The 16,339-nt window shown below is 34.1% G+C and overlaps 1 protein-coding gene across 10 annotated transcripts in view; it reads right to left on the reverse strand.

The window, feature by feature from the left end:
- LOC121971669 (WASH complex subunit 5-like) overlaps window positions 1-16,339 on the reverse strand; it is a 69,342-nt gene that overhangs the window by 21,839 nt on the left and 31,164 nt on the right. For all 10 annotated transcript variants that reach the window (XR_006109191.1, XR_006109190.1, XM_042523041.1 and 7 more), the window contains exons 20-23: window positions 15,334-15,393; window positions 6,642-6,735; window positions 4,609-4,707; window positions 4,127-4,237 (exon numbers count right to left, since the gene is read on the reverse strand). Coding sequence is in view for 8 of the 10 variants with exons in the window: in XM_042523041.1 (XP_042378975.1) it covers window positions 4,127-4,237; window positions 4,609-4,707; window positions 6,642-6,735; window positions 15,334-15,393 (364 nt within the window). In the remaining 2 variants the exon portion in view is untranslated. The remainder of the gene's footprint in view (window positions 1-4,126; window positions 4,238-4,608; window positions 4,708-6,641; window positions 6,736-15,333; window positions 15,394-16,339) is intronic.

The following is a 16,339-nucleotide window of genomic DNA, read 5'->3' on the forward strand; positions in this document are numbered from 1 at the left end:
GGTTCTAAGTTGGATCGGCGCCTAAGTTCCCTTCCCGGGAACGCGTCCTCACAGTCACTCTCCTCCAGTGACTTACCTTAACTTACCTATCAGACGTCCGGTCAACCCGTCGACCCGTCTAGACTTTGTGCCAGTATCAGGTCAGCCCGTCAACCTAGCTAGACTTCGTGCCAGACATCCGATCATTTTTAAAACTTAGCTTTATTTTCAAATTTTAAACTTTTCAAATTCAATTTTGAAAATAACAACTTCTAAACTTAGTTTTTGATTTAAATCCTCCAAACTTAGGTAAAAAGTCGGTTTTGAAAATTGGATTCTTCAGTTTGAAAATTATGTCAGTTTGTAAATTATGATATTTTTGGAAATTGGATTCTACTTGGGTTTCAAAACGTATTTTTGGAAATTTATCTAAAAGGATGCAAAGTCAGATTTAAAAATAAATTTTACTTCGTTAAAGTTTTACAAACTAAAACTTGATTTTACTTGGTTTCAAAATCTTGACTTGTAAATTGAACTTAACCCTAATATTGTTTTACTATCTTTGCAAATTATGTTTCCAAATTGCAAGATTAAGTTAAAATTACAATTATCTTTCTAAATTTAAACGTAACTACTTTTTTAAAAAGATAAAGTTAAAAGCTTAAATTATTTTTCTGTGTTATACTCCCTCAAGATAATCTGACTTACATTTCTAGATTGTTTTTACTTTGCATTTTTCAATTACAAGTTGTCCTATGTTAATCTTTTGATGAATGCCAAAGGGGAGGGTTAGGTGGTTAAGTTAGTTAAACAAACAGCAAAAATAACAAAATTTAAAAAGCTCTAACTTAACAACCTTATGCTTGTTTTTACTTGCATATTTTTTCACTAACTTAACCAGATTGTCATTGCATCAAAAAGGGGAAGATTGTTGGTCTAACTCAAGTTTTGATAAATGACAAATAGGTTAAATTAGTTTTGTTGTTATCTAACACTCTGACCGAGTGTGCAGGAGAGGCCCAGACAAGTCGACGAACTGACCTGATGTCTGGCACGAAGTCCAAACGAGTCGACAGGCTGACCGGACGTTTGGCACGAAGTCTAGCTAGGTCGACGGACTGACCGGATAGCTGGCACGAAGCCCAGACAGGTCGAAGGGCTGACCGGACATCTAGCAGGTAAGCGAAGGTAAGTCACTAGAGGGGAGTGACTGTGAAGACGCATTCCCGGGAAGGGGACATTAGGCGTCGATCCGACTTAGACCCATTTCGGATATCTATGTCGAGATCGTGACTAGATTCCAGTCTTGAGGAGACAGAATCTAATTAATATTCTGTTTGATTTTTAACTGTGCTAATACTCTGTTTTGCAGGATATATATCTTCTATTTGCCTCCGGACTAACGTTTTCTTGCAGGAAGGAATCTGCTGGAAAATGAGGGTCCGGGCGCCCGGGATGGTTCCGGGCGCCCGGAGGTGAACTTTTATCCGCAACGTCACTTCGCCACGTGGAGCGCCCTGGTTGGCTCGGCTACGTCATATTCAGGGCGCCCTGGAGGTTCCAGGCACCCCAAACCTCCTATATAAGGAGGGTAAAGGCTGAAGCTCCAACAACAACTCACGATCTGCTCTTCTGTGCTCCTGCGACGCTGCGAAAGCTCTCCGACAAAGTGCTAACTTGTTTGTTTTTCTTTTATTGTCGGTTGTTTTATTTTCTAGTAATTCCTGTACTTCTTTTGTAATCCATATTTCGAATTATTAGTGATTGCCCATCGAAAGCACACTTGTATGCGGGCCTTGGAGTAGGAGTCGACACAGGCTCCGAACTAAGTAAAAAATTACTTGTGTCATTCTTTTTTGTTTTACTTTTTCCGCTGCGTATTTACTCACTCGAATATTTTTAATCGATATTCAGCCCCCCTATCAAACGCTTCGATCCAACAGAAAGTTAAAATGTTGAATTTTTATTTGAAGACTGTGTTTTGAATGGTTTTAGATAGTTTGCTTAGACTTATATTTGTGTGACTTACAAATTTGGATTTTAATGCAGTTGAGATTTTATTTCAAAAATATTAGTAAAATAATTTTAAATATTGATTTTACAAGTATAGGTTTCGGCCATAGATATTATAAAAAAAATACCAGTATAATTTAAGTAAAGTAAGAGTTAGGGTCGTTTCATATTAATCAATTAATATGATCCAATCGATTATCTCAATCGATTTGAAAATATATTGTATGCGACTACCTGATTATATATAGAACCAACACTTAAGAAGGTAAAGCTTCCTTTAAGTTTTATAATTAAATAACATTATTTAATGCTCTTTAATCATTCATGCATTAATAAAAAAATAATATTTTTTTTCTTTGCACTGTTACACATTGAAACCGTGTTCATCGTGGTCTTTTTTTTTTTTTATTGCATGAAACACTGTTTCACCCAAAAACAATGTTTAATCGATTAGAAATAAAATGAACCGAAAAAGAAATATTCTAATCTATTAGAAATCATTTAATCGATTAATAATGCTTTTAATCCACTACCAAATGCTCTTAATCGATTGATAATCGCTATTATCGAAAATTAAGATTGTTAATCGATTGGATTTCAATCCTAATCGATTGAAAGCACCAATCGATTAGTTGATCGATTCTAATCGATTAGTTGATCGATTCTAATCGATTAGTTGATCGATTCTAATCGATTAGTTGATCGATTTCAATCGAGTCTGTCATGATTTTAGCATGTTAATCGATTAGGAAAAATTCTTAATCAATTAATACCAAAATTTTATCGTGACCCAAGGTTTTTAATCAATTGAAAAAAATTCTCAATCGGTTAGGGAAGTTTTAATTGATTGGCTGATTGATCCCGATGATTCTGTTTGCAATTTTAGGTTTGGTAATCGATTGGCTGACTAAGCCAATCGATTAAGCCATCACGACTTGACCTAATTTAAATTAGGTTAAATGTTACGATTCTTCTAACCTTCTTCATGTTCTTCACAAAAACATAAGTTTTGAAAAATAAGCATATCCTAGTTCTTTCTTACATGTTTTTCGACGATTAAAAAATTGTGTTATACTAGGAAAACATGATCTAGCATACAAAAATAAAGATCGACACAAAACTCAATCTTTACTATCATGAAAACAATAAAATAGAGTCTTGGCTCTGATACCAATTGATAGAGTTAATTGTTTTCCTTAACCACATGATTTCTAAGAACAAATAAAGAAATCTAATGAGATAACAATAAACCTAATCGAGATCTAGTTATGTCGTAAACATGGCAACACATAAGAAAGCATAACAGACAAGGATTGTCCTTGTCTTTAGCGTCATCGGTTTGATCCCCGTGGAAAAAGATGCGGCGGAAAAAAAGGTCTTCCAAGGGGATTAGGGGATGACAGCACCGAAAAACTCTTGGTTAATAGGGAACCAAAAGCTCTGTCAAGATTACCCTAAACCTTGGGGACCTCCCCTTTATATAGGAATTCAATCCGTTATCAGCACATAGATAATAATGGATTAGGCTAAAGAGTTCTACACATTGAACCCACATCCAATAATCCAAAACCCAATAACCTTAAATTAGATCACTTATCGGGTTTCGGTATCGCAAGTCTCTTAAATCACATGTGAACCCACCTTAAGAGATATTAAATTCAACAGAATCTTCACCATCTCTTTGGGTTTAATTTGGGGTTGAGTAGGGGTTTTTTCAAATTCCAAGTTCCTAGCATCTGAGGAGATTAAGTCGGTCATAAAGGTGACAATAGTGATTGGTTAGGTCTGATGTATTCTGATTTTTGTATGGTTATATGTGGTACTGTTAATTTGTTTAGTGTGGATTGAAGCAGTGGTCAACTGTATGAGTAGGTGTTTGTTAAATGTCTTTGTTTACAAGAGATTGGTGAGGATGAAGCAACCTATCAGTTGAACTATATCATGCTATGAGGAGCTTGATTAGTGGCTAAGTAAGGTGTGCTTAGATCAGAGATTTCGTGTTATGTTGCAAGCCTACTCATAGAAACATGATGAATAGTAAATTTATGCATATATACGGTAATATGACAGACTTCTTTGACACAGGCTGCGTAAATGGTCACTTCAATAATTTTCATTATTTTGAATCAATTACCTTAGATGATGACCGAAGTTTAAAGGCAACAAAGCACCGCAACAACTGTAGCTGTCCAGTAGTTGCAAAACATGAAACTAGTGGATCCATTGATTCATTGCCCATCTTGATCTGTAATACAAATAAATAATAATAATAATAATAATAATAATACAACAAAAACATTTTTTCATGAAAAGACAAAATTTTAGAATGATAAATAATTGCATAAACACAGAAGGATTGTGGAGAGCATGGCAACTCCTGCCATGGGAGGGTCTGCAGCAAAACTAGGTATTCATAATTTGAATTGCCAAGAGGCAACATAGCTAAAGCACCAAGACATTATCTTAATTAAGCTAAAGACAATATTGTCAATGGCCTTGGATTATTAACATTTGGATCAATGCTTATGAGATTCTTAGAAGCTAAAGCCAAACCAGTTCTATGTATAAAATTTTGTAGCAAAAGGTAAATTATCAGAGAACTCCAACTACTCATACCATGCTCTTATACGACGTCCAACCTAGCAAAGGTAGAGATGGTGCAGGACCCAAATTACCATCCATTTTACGTAGTTCTTCCAAAATTCTACAATCCAACTGGAGAAAAGAAATTACACTACATAAATAATTAGATAATAAAACACAACCAGAAAGAAAAACATCTATTAGTTATGTTGAATTTCATTTGCCAAATAATTACCATATTTCAAGCACTATCGTGTGATTATATGCCAAAAAATCTAAGTCTTCTTGGAAAGCTGATAGAAGAAATCCTGGATTAATGGGACTGCAATTTTTTGTTCTTAGAAGCTATTTTTTACCTATTGTATTCTCCCATCATTATGAGGATTTGTCACAATCTTTGTTATTTTAGAACAAATTAACTTGAATTTAACAGAATGATGCATGGATTATTCTCCATATCTGATCCTTGTTTCACATTACCAGAGCCCAAAACAATCTTTCTGGCATAACAAGAAACGTGGTATGACTCCCCTGATACCTCTATCACACCGACAGCGAACCTTCTGCCAAGCCTCCAACTTTATTCTTTAAAAACCATTCTTTGCAGATCCCAACATACACTGAACAAAGAAACATCCGAAAATTGTTCAGTCTGTTCTCATAACCAAAGGCAGAGGGAAGCATGACTGTCTCTTTGGAACTTGGCCACCTCAATATGAGAAGCAGAGCCATATTCATGGTCATGGAGCGGTTGATTAACTAATTGAATGGACCCTCCTCTTTCACATTATGTGTTATGGATTTGTGTAAATATATTATGAGTAAGGGTTTGTAATATTCCCTATTCATAATAAAGGTAGAGGGTCTATGATCGCCCACTATGCTCTCGTGAAACCTTTAAGTCATCCAAAGGAAATTTTAGGTAATCATATGTGTGGTACATCTTAAGAATGATTGTGCAATATATATAAAATATAGTAAAATTTAAAATCTTGAGCCGTTTCGCCTGATACAGGCGAAACATTTTGTTCTACCTGCAGATCGGCACTAGCACAGGCACGCCTCTAGTGCTTGCACACCTCGAGGCCCCCGGACACGTCGCAATAGCCTGTCGATGTGTCTAGACTCATCACGCTAACCTCGAGTGGCGTGGCCCCACGGTCACGCGATGGTGGCGTGGAACATGATGTCAATTTTAACTTAGGTTTATTAGATTAATAATTTTAATCAACTCCTAACTATGATTAGAATAATTTAGATAAACTTTATTAAAACCTAATAAAATTATCCAATTAATTTAATATATATATATATATATATATATATATTTAATTTTTAAATATTTAGATTAAATTTTTTATTTTAGTTACAAAAATATCAAAACTATATCAACACAGCACGATACGGTACCAAAATTATATCGTTTCAATCCGAGACTGAAACCTCGGCACGGTTCAAGATTTTAAACCATGAAATATACCTTAAAACTTTATAAGAATTTCCCTATTTACTTGTACAGCACAATAACTATTTTGTGTTTTCCTAGTAGATTTATCATTACATTCTATTGATAGAGGTGTTATGTTTTATTATAAATTGTTTTAACACTTGGAGTTAGTATTTCAAAAACTAATATCACAAATGACAAGCATTTTCAGGTAATATCTATCATTTGATGGATTAACAACTAGAGGGGCACTACAAGATACACCTTTGTTTGCTAAATCCAAAGCATAATAATTACCTAGGATCTCTAACATAAGCATCTATTTAAGTAATAAAAATCATATATTATTTTTTCTTTCTTTTTCTTAGTTCTTTCATTAATTATATCTTATCAAGTAAATATATAGTTCATCTCATAGGCATGAAATAAATAAATTCTAAGAAATATTTGTTTCATCTATTATTCTCTCTCTCAATAACCCTTTCAATTTCTTGCATATACAATACAAGCTGAATGTCTATTGGCCTTATAAGAAGGCATTCTCTGTCCAACTTAGCATCAATAGCTTCAGAAAATTGAAGGAAAAGACAGCAGACAAATAAAGCAATGTGGATCTCACCCTACTGTTAAGACAACTCAATGCATGCTCCAAACTGTTTTTGACCAATATACATAGTAGTGAATCCAAGATGCACAAACCAGCCTGCCCTATACTGGAGGGAAAAAATCAACTATATTATTAACTAAAAATTTTGCAGTCATAAGTAGATGCACTGAACATCTAGAAAAATAAGAATGTTACAATTGCATATTCAAGAACATGTACAAAATGCAAACCATAACATGGTTAGTGTAGATATTATAAACATAGCAGCATAGGATAAAAAATGGGTGGTTATGCAAATTGGCTTAAAGGGGTAGGAAAATATGAAGGTAAAGAGTTTATGAAAGCCATGTATTTTATAATGCTAAAAAAGGGGCTTGAAGGTACAGAAGCAACATAGATATTAGGATTTGGAAAATAACATATATACAGTAAGAAATTGTACGAACATTGTTCACGAACGTTAATGAGCTGAACACATATGTGTTCAAGCTTGTTTGTTTAACTTAACAAGTTGTTCAAGCTTTGTTTGTTTAATTAATCTTATGTATATTGAACGAACATAAACAAGCTCTTACCAAGCCGAACACCAAGCTTATTCACGAACGCTTAGTTCATTTACAACCCTAATTCTAATTATAGATGTATCAAGCTGATGAATTGCATAATGAAACTTAAAAAAAATATTAAATATAGAAAATAATAATAATAAGACAATACAACAATAACCAAGTCTTATCCCACTAGATGGGGTAAAATAATAATAATAATAATAATAATAATAATAATAAGACAATCATTAATGAAAATCAATTTAATTCATCTCTGAATCAATCATATATGTTATTTATTTAATAAGATACAAAAAAGGAAGTATAGAAAATCCATCAAGTTTTGTATATGATTTTTATCAATTTAGAAGAAAAAAAAACTTATTATAGTCCTTAGATAACAATTATGTTGGATTTTGGAAAAGACATGAAGATCTAATCAATGTAATCATGTGATAAAAATATGTGCACATAAATTGTTACTAGTGTTAGAGATATTGGGAATGCAACTATAATTGAAAGTTGACATCAATAGTCAATACAGACAATTCTAATCTAATGCAAATAAGGAATTGAAGTTTTAAAAGTTTTAAATTTTCAAATGTTTATTTTGGTAACATCTCGTCTTTGGGAAAATGAAGTCTTTAGTAGTGGTTTCCAAGTTGGTATGAACAAAGAAAAGTAGATCTATTCTATACCCGATAAATACTAATATGCAATGGGAGGATTACTCCTTTCTAGAAACAAATGTATAAATACTTGTTTATCATTCCAAGGATTGATATATTAGTTAAATTTCTATTTCTTTTCATTCTGTTTAGGGACTGTATACATTCCAAGGACTGTATAGACCTTTCAAACAATGTATCCAATACAATAAGGAGAAAATGGGATAAAGATGATAATGCTTTTGTCCTATTTAGGCTGGCAGAGAGTTTGGATAAAAATGATTAAACATCCATTACTAATCAAGGGGGAGAGTTACAACCACAGCCTGAAAAACCTGTGGATGTGTATTCCAGAAAGCTGTTCCTCAGCCAAATCAATTGCTTAAACCAAAGATCTGACTGCAAGGGAAATGCTAGGTGTGGAAAATGAATGTGTTGTTGCTCTAACAGAGGTAAGATCCTACACCAAACATTCCATCTCTAATTTTTTAACATACCCTAAGCTGAGGCTTCACCACACTACTTGATGAAGGCTAGATTCCAACAAACATTCAAAGCCTTAGAGGACACAAAGTGGAAGGTCACAGTCATGGAGGTGATGAAGCCTTAATCAGGAATCATATGTGGGATATATTGGGTGCAAGAAAGTAATAAGATGCAAATGTATATTTAGTATGAAATACAAGTCAAATAGGAGAATTTACAAATAAAAAGAAATTTGAATAGCTCAAGATTTTAGATCAAATTATAGGATGCATTATAAAGAAATATTTGCACTTATAGAAAACTAAATTTGATAAGTTTCATTGTTATTTCTAGCTACTCTTGGCTGGGAACTCTTTCAGCTAGATAATAAATATGCTCTCCTCAATTGGGACCTAGAGCAGGAAATCTACATGAAAAGTCTTCCTGGTTTTGAAACAGAAGCAAGAGTTGGAATGTTGTGCAGATAGAGAAAACCCCTTTAGGGTTTGACAGTCTCTAGGGATTTTTTTCACAAGATTCAGCTATACACTAAGGGTTCGATTACTTTGATGGAAGACACAAAGGAAAAGAGGGAAAGTGATAAAACAAAAAGCGTACAAATGTTGGAGCTCCCTATGTAATTTTGTGATTCTTTGCCTCCGATCACTCATATCTTTCATCCAAGTAATGGGACCCTAAAAGACTTCAGGTATAAGGCCAAACTGATCATACCTTACTCACTAAACAAACAAGTGATAAGAAGGCTATTTAAGTGTGTATTTTGATTATGTCAAAGTAGTAAGTGATGACATGAAGGAAATTGTAGGGTATATGTAATGAGGACTGAGTTTTAAGTCGATGATCTCAGCCCCATGAAGTTCCTATTGGGAATGGAGGTAGATTTTCTAGTCAAAAGAAATAGGTCCTAGTGGCAGACTGGAAGAACTCAATTATATATCACTAATGCAGTGAGTGTGATAAGTCAATTTTGTGCACTTACCATGAAAACATCAGTTAGATGCTGCATCCCACATCCTAGTCTATCTAAGAGGAACTGTTGGAAAGGAGCTGATATTTTGGAGTGCAAAACAAATGACAGAAAGCTTTGCTGATGCAAATTGAGCAAGCTCCATCACTGACAACATCTCTACTTTGGATATTGCAGCAAGCTTTAGGGTATCTTGATTACATCAAAGAGTATGAAATAATCTATTATATCTAATAGTAGTCTAGAGGCAAAATTCTAAGCTAACACACATGTAATTTGGGAGCTAATATGAATGGAAAGATTGATGAAAGATCTTCAGATCCTAGTGGTGCATCCTAAGGCTTTGCTTCCTAGTGGTGAAGGAAAATAAGCTAGAAAAAAAAATAGTGGTAACAGCAAATAAATGTTGCAGAAAACAGCTGAAATCTTTCTCTTCCTTGTGTTTCCTTTAAAGGGAACAACTGACCTGGAAACAATTCACATGTTTCCTATGCAAGATGGAAAATCAAATTTTTCCATCAATTTTTCCCAAACTGCCCTTGGTCTCTCCATAACCCTAGTCCGAAGACTGTTGTCAGAGAAGTATGCGGAGGCGTTGGCAAAGGTGATTTGAGAGATTCTTTCTTCAGCGATTCGATCAGCGCAGTTACCGTGCAGAGTTAGTGAAGGCATAGATGTTGGCGAAGCAAAGTTTCCTCTTCATGCAGTTTTGAGTAATTAGATTAAATTACTCTCTGATCAGGAATGACACAAGAGGAGAAAGATGTTGAGAAGAGAGTAGTTTTTACTTGCTACTTCTGCCAAGAAGAACACAAGTAGAGAATGGTTGTTGTGGAGAAGATCACACACAGAGAGAATAGGCATCAGTCTAGGGTTGGGAACTTGTGAGACTTCTTGAGGTTCACAAGTGTGGTTTCTTTCTGGTTGTTTTGCCAGACAGGTTTTGACAATTTTGGAGGGATTTGGTTCCCAGTTGAAATCTTTGCCTTGCACTTTTCCCTCTTAAGGAATCAAGAGAAAATATATACCTTTTCCATCCCAGCATTTTCAGCTTTAGAAAAACAGAGCCATAGTGTTTTGCAGTGACTGCGAGTTTGTGATCAACATTGTGAACCACCCAAATCACCGGGACTAAATGAAGCATGTGAGAATAGATAGAAGTTTTCACTGAAGCTATGTGTGCTCCAGGATTTGAATCATATATCCAAGCTGGGAATATTTCTCTTGATTTGGGGGATTAGTTATTGCTTAATATTGCCCATGCATAATCTCCTTATGTTCTTCCTAAGGAAACTGTCTGTCGATACAGTCTCCTAACCTGAACAGCATTCATGTATTTTATTTTAACCCTAATGAATAAAGCACTGATTAAAGTCTTTAACCCTTTTCATTCTTTCTCAAAATCAGAAAGACTGAGATCCATGCTTTTATGAAAGACTTCAACTATTTCAGCTTCATAATTTGTCATATAAATTGGGGCTAATAGAAAACTTAGTAACCGAAAGTAAATGTTACTGGCTTTGTGTCATTCTATTGCATGACTTGAAAATTCTAACTATAATGTAGAGATCTGCCTTCATGGTTGTGTGTTCTTAATAATTACATTTTTAACAATTAGTTGAGAGCAAAATTAACATAATTCTCTTCACGTTGAATCCATAGGTCAACTAGGTTGTATATGACAATGAGAGAAATAAGTTGTAGATACAACCAAACGCCTCATCACATAAAATGAGCATGGCTTTGTTCTTCCACCATTTTAAAGATAAATGCAAAGATTTAGTTTTCTAGCAATATCTCCGCCCATGATGACCGGTCATGGCCGGTCCCAAGTCCGGATAAAGGAGGAGGGTTGCGTTAGGTTGCCAGCCAGTGTCAAACTATGGCAAATATTCAATGAATGAATCCATTAAACTATTGTGCTAATGCTAGGTTGTTCCCCGGAAGGAACACGTTGTAGGGCCCAACTGTAACGTCTCGGCAAGGACCGCTACATCTCCAGAACTTGGGTGTAGTGATAAATATGCAAGAGCATGAGAACTTGAGTGTAGTGTTAAATAGGCAAAAGTTCTCATACCATAGGTTAGATAAGAACAAATATGATAGGAAAACTAATAATCTAAGATTTGGAACATGGAATATAGGAACTCTCACTGGTAAATCAATGGAGGTAGTAGATATGATGATTAGGAGAAAAATTAGTATTTTGTGTGTACAAGAGACAAAATGGATAGGCGAGAAGGCAAAGATGATAGAGAACTCGGGTTTTAAGTTATGGTATACTGGAAAGAGTAAAGCAAGAAATGGAGTGGGTATCATTGTAGATAGTTTGTTAAAGGATGAAGTTGTAGGAGTAGTTAGAAAAGGGGATAGAATTATTGCCTTAAGATAATAGTGGCGAAAGAAACTATGAACATAATTAGCGTATATGCACCACAAGTAGGATTAGATGAAGCTACCAAATCAAGGTTTTGGGAGGACTTAGATGAAATATTACAAAATATTCCACCAAATGAAATGATTTTAAAAAGAGGTGATCTAAATGGGCATGTCGGAGTGAAAAATGAGGAATATGAGAGAGTATATGGGAGTTATGAGTTTGGAACGAGAAATGAGGAAGGGAAAAGTATATTGGATTTTGCGATAGCATATGACCTTATATTAGCTAATTCGTTTTTTAAGAAAAGAGAAGAACACTTAGTCGCATTCAAAAGTGAGAATAATAAATCGCAAATTGACTTTCTTATGGTTAGGAAGAAGGATAGAAAGATTTGTAAAGATTGCAAAGTCATCCCAGGAGAAAGCTTAACTACCCAACATAGGATAGTAGTGTTGGATATACGCCTCAAACATAGTATCAATAGAAAGAAAATATATATAATTCCTAAAATTAAGTGGTGGAAGTTAATGGAAGTTAAAGGATGGGAAACAAAATATATTTAAGGAGAAGGTAGAAGTACAAGCATTAGGTGAAATATACGATGACTCTAATACAACATGGGAAAAGATGGTATCAAAGTTGAAAATAGTAGCTCAGAGTGTACTCGGTGAGTCAAAGGGACATGCACCACTAAGTAAAGAATCTTGGTGGTGGAATGAGAAAGTACAAGAGAAAGTGAAGGAAAAACGAATAGCTTATAAGGAATTATATATTTGTAAGAACGAGGAAAACTTAAAAAAATATACAATAGCCAAGAAAGAAGCTAAGAAAGTAGCGAGTGAAGCAAAAAATGAAACTTTTGAACGGTTATATCAAAAATTGGATATAAAAGAAGGGGAAAGAGATATTTATAGAATAGCTAAAGTGAGAGAAAGGAAAACAAGAGATCTTAGCCAAATAAAATGTATTAAAGATGAATGTAATAGGGTATTAGTAAATGATAGAGAAATAAAAGAGCGGTGGAAGAGGTATTTTCATCAACTTTTTAATGAAGGTTTAGGTGACCAACTTAACTTAGGTAATTTAATTAGGTCAAATGAGCACAGAAATTTTAATTTTTATCGTAGAATTCAAACTTCAGAATTAAAACAAACTTTAAATGAGATGCACAATGAAAAAGCCGTTGGACCAGATGATATTCCGATAGAGGTATGGAAGTGCTTAAGGAAACAAGGTATTGAATGGCTTACAAAATTATTTAACATGATATTGAAAACGAAAAGAATGTCTGATCAATGGAGGATAAGTACACTAGTTCCCTTATATAAGAACAAGGGAGACATACAAAATTGTGCAAACTATAAGGGTATTAAACTAATGAGTCATACTATGAAACTTTGGGAAAACTAATAAAAAAGATTAAGGAAGGAGACCAAAAAAATTTGGGTTCATGCCTGGAAGGTCGACAATAAAAGCTATACATCTCCTTAGACAATTAATTGAAAAATATTGGGAGCAAAAACAAGATCTATATGTGTATTCATTGACTTAGAAAAGCATGATAGAGTCCCAAGAGAAATTATATAGAAATTTTAGAAAAAGAGGTGTTAGCGTAACATATATATGAACTAATTAAGGATATGTATGAGGATGTAACGAGTAAAGACTTCGGACAGAGTAATCAAGCATTTCCAATAAAGATAGGGTTACATCGGGATCAACCCTAAGTCCCTATCTTTTACACTAATTATGGAACTCATGACATTCAAGACCACCGATCTGTAGTGCGTGTTGTTTTGAGATGATATTATTTTCGTAGATGAGACACGTGAAGGAGTAAATGCTAAGCTAGAATCTTGGAGGAAACACTAAGGGAAAGGTTTTAAGCTTAGTAGATTAAAGATAGAATATATGGAATTTAAATTTAGCAATATTAGAAGTAATGAAACAATTGTTAAGATAGGAGAGGACGAGTTGCTCGAACCGAGAGATTTAAATATTTAGGATCATTTTTACAAATGATGGAGGGATCGAGAGATGTCTTACATGTAATACAAGCAGGATGATAGAAAGCGTAGGGTGTTTTATGCGACCGTAAAGTACCTCTTAAACTTAAAGGTAAGTTCTATAAAACCCATTAGACCTGCTATGTTATATGGAGTCGAATGTTGGGCTACGACTCGAAGATGAGAGTTGCAGAGATTAGAATATTAAGGTGGATGTGTGGACATACGAAGATGGACAAAATAAGGAATGAGAGCATTAGAGAGAAAGTCGGAGTTGCATCTATTGAGGACAAACTCCGAGAGACACGTTTAAGATGGTACGGACATGTACTTAGACGACCAATAAATGCTCTAGTTAGACGATGTGAAACTATGATAAACATGCATATCAAACGAGGAAGAGGACGACAAAAAAAGACTTGGTTAGCAACAATAAAACAAGATAAAATTTATTTAAATATAGATGATGATATAATAGGAGATAGGGCTCAATGGCGTAAAAGGATTCATACAGCCAACCCCACCTAATGGGAAAAGGTTTGGTTGTTGTTGTTGTTGATCTAAAAACCATTCATCATCCATTACGGCAGCATCTAAAAAGATTGTTCTACCAACAATTGTTTGGTTTAGTGGTATGAGAGCTAGATTCGAAGTCTAATAATGCTGTTGGGAAAATTGTAATCTTATTGTTCTAAGAATGGGAAATAATCTCACATCCAATGTGGTATGTGGGTATCTCATGGTCAAGACTAGAAATACAACAACAACCTTATCCCACCAAATGGGGTGAGCTATATGGATCCTTCTATGTCCTTGGACTCTATCTCCTACTATATCATCTATATTTAAATAAATTTTATCTTATTTCATTGTTGCTAACCAAGTCTTTTTTTTTGTCAAGACTAGAAATAATAATAATAAAATTATATTGGAGTATGTAACTTGGAATGCAATTTCAAAATAAGAAATTTGTTTAATTTTCTAGCAAAAATTTTTAAAGCTGGAAGGAAATAGCTAATTTACATAGAATTGGTTGAAAAATCATCAAAGGACTGTGGCATATTCTAGTAATATCTAAAAGATAGTGTTAGATGGAAGCAAGTGGTACATCAAATAATACTTTGCAGTCAACAGTTTGTACAGTTCGTAATATTAACCATGAAACAATGATGATGAAGTTATATCACTTGTTCATCATTCTAGTGTCAGTATAGTAAGCATATTGTTCAGGGAATGTCATTGTTGAAGAAATCTGCAAGCAGATACATCAAGAGTTATATTTCCAGAAATATGTTACTCTAAAGGTTGCATTTCTCTATTTGGGAACTCCAAACCTACCAGCCCTGTGATTTGCAAAAAGGTAGTTCTCTCACTGAACTATTACAGATGGGATAAATTACAAGGCAAACTACTTTGAATAATTCAGCCAATTATTGTTGATTTCAGATGGAAAAAGAAAAGAACAGATTATAAAAGTAATTTTGAAGTCAACAGCAAGCCACAAAAGACTGTCTATGTGCAAAATTAGCATCCAACTATGAGTTCAATAGAAAATTATAAAAGATTGGCCCTATAAAATTAGCATTCATTCGCAATGTTAAGATTTCAGAGATGGCAAACTTAAGAGGTGCCAAGCAAAGTCTGCAAACCATGAATCAAGTACATCAAAGAAAAGCAACCCCAGTAATTCATTCCCTTCAGCATCAAACCTGAAATAAAGATCCTTAATGTCAGGAAACCCTACCATGAAGGGTTCATTTATTTTGAAATAGTTAAATTTAGTTAAGACAGATTTAGCCAAAAGACATTATATAACTATTTTATACGGGAATTATTTAATTTGAAATTAATATATCCATTGTCCAACCAAAACCAAAGCCAAAGGCAAAAACTATGTAAAGTCATCAATCTGTCTTGTTGTTAACTTTTTGATGCGGCTTATCTCTGGATTGGCCATGTGTAAGTCCTGGACTACAACTTGGCTACCAACCTCATAGAGCGTGGTATATCAGAGTAGAAGAGAATTGCCACCATCTTCCTGAACAGCTTCATCTTCATATCACCATCATCTATGTTATTTCCCACATCATCAGTGCTTGCTACAGTGTGTCAGTGTCAACACCACTCTGCTTTCAACATACAGGATGCTTGCTTCGGATCCATGCCATGTTCACTTCTAGTTAAGATGGCATCAAGCCTAGGATGAGCCATGGTTTCAAGTGTGGATCATTATACATCCTCTTGGCCAAAATGTATCATTTAGGATGCAATTGATGTCAATACAATGTCTGCGCTAGTAAATATCCCTATACCTGTGCTACCACAGTTTTGATGGTACAAACCGAAATATATAAAATATTATATTTTAGGTTTAAATTAAATTTTGAATTTTGTATCTAAATTTTATATAATTTATCAATATAAAATCCATAATAAATAAATAAGAAACTCAACTCAATCAAAATTTAAAAATTTTAGATACAAATTCTTTTCAATGAAATCAAATTTGAATTTGAAATATATATATATACAGCTTTAAATTGAACCGATGGATATATTCCAATGAAATAAATTTAAAATGGTGAAAAATTAATTATTTTCTCAACTTAATCTAATAAAGCATCGCATCCCTTGTTCATGCAATCTCTTTTGGTT

Source organism: Zingiber officinale, chromosome 4A (assembly GCF_018446385.1).
Source record: "Zingiber officinale cultivar Zhangliang chromosome 4A, Zo_v1.1, whole genome shotgun sequence".
In the NCBI taxonomy this organism is placed as follows: domain Eukaryota; kingdom Viridiplantae; phylum Streptophyta; class Magnoliopsida; order Zingiberales; family Zingiberaceae; genus Zingiber; species Zingiber officinale.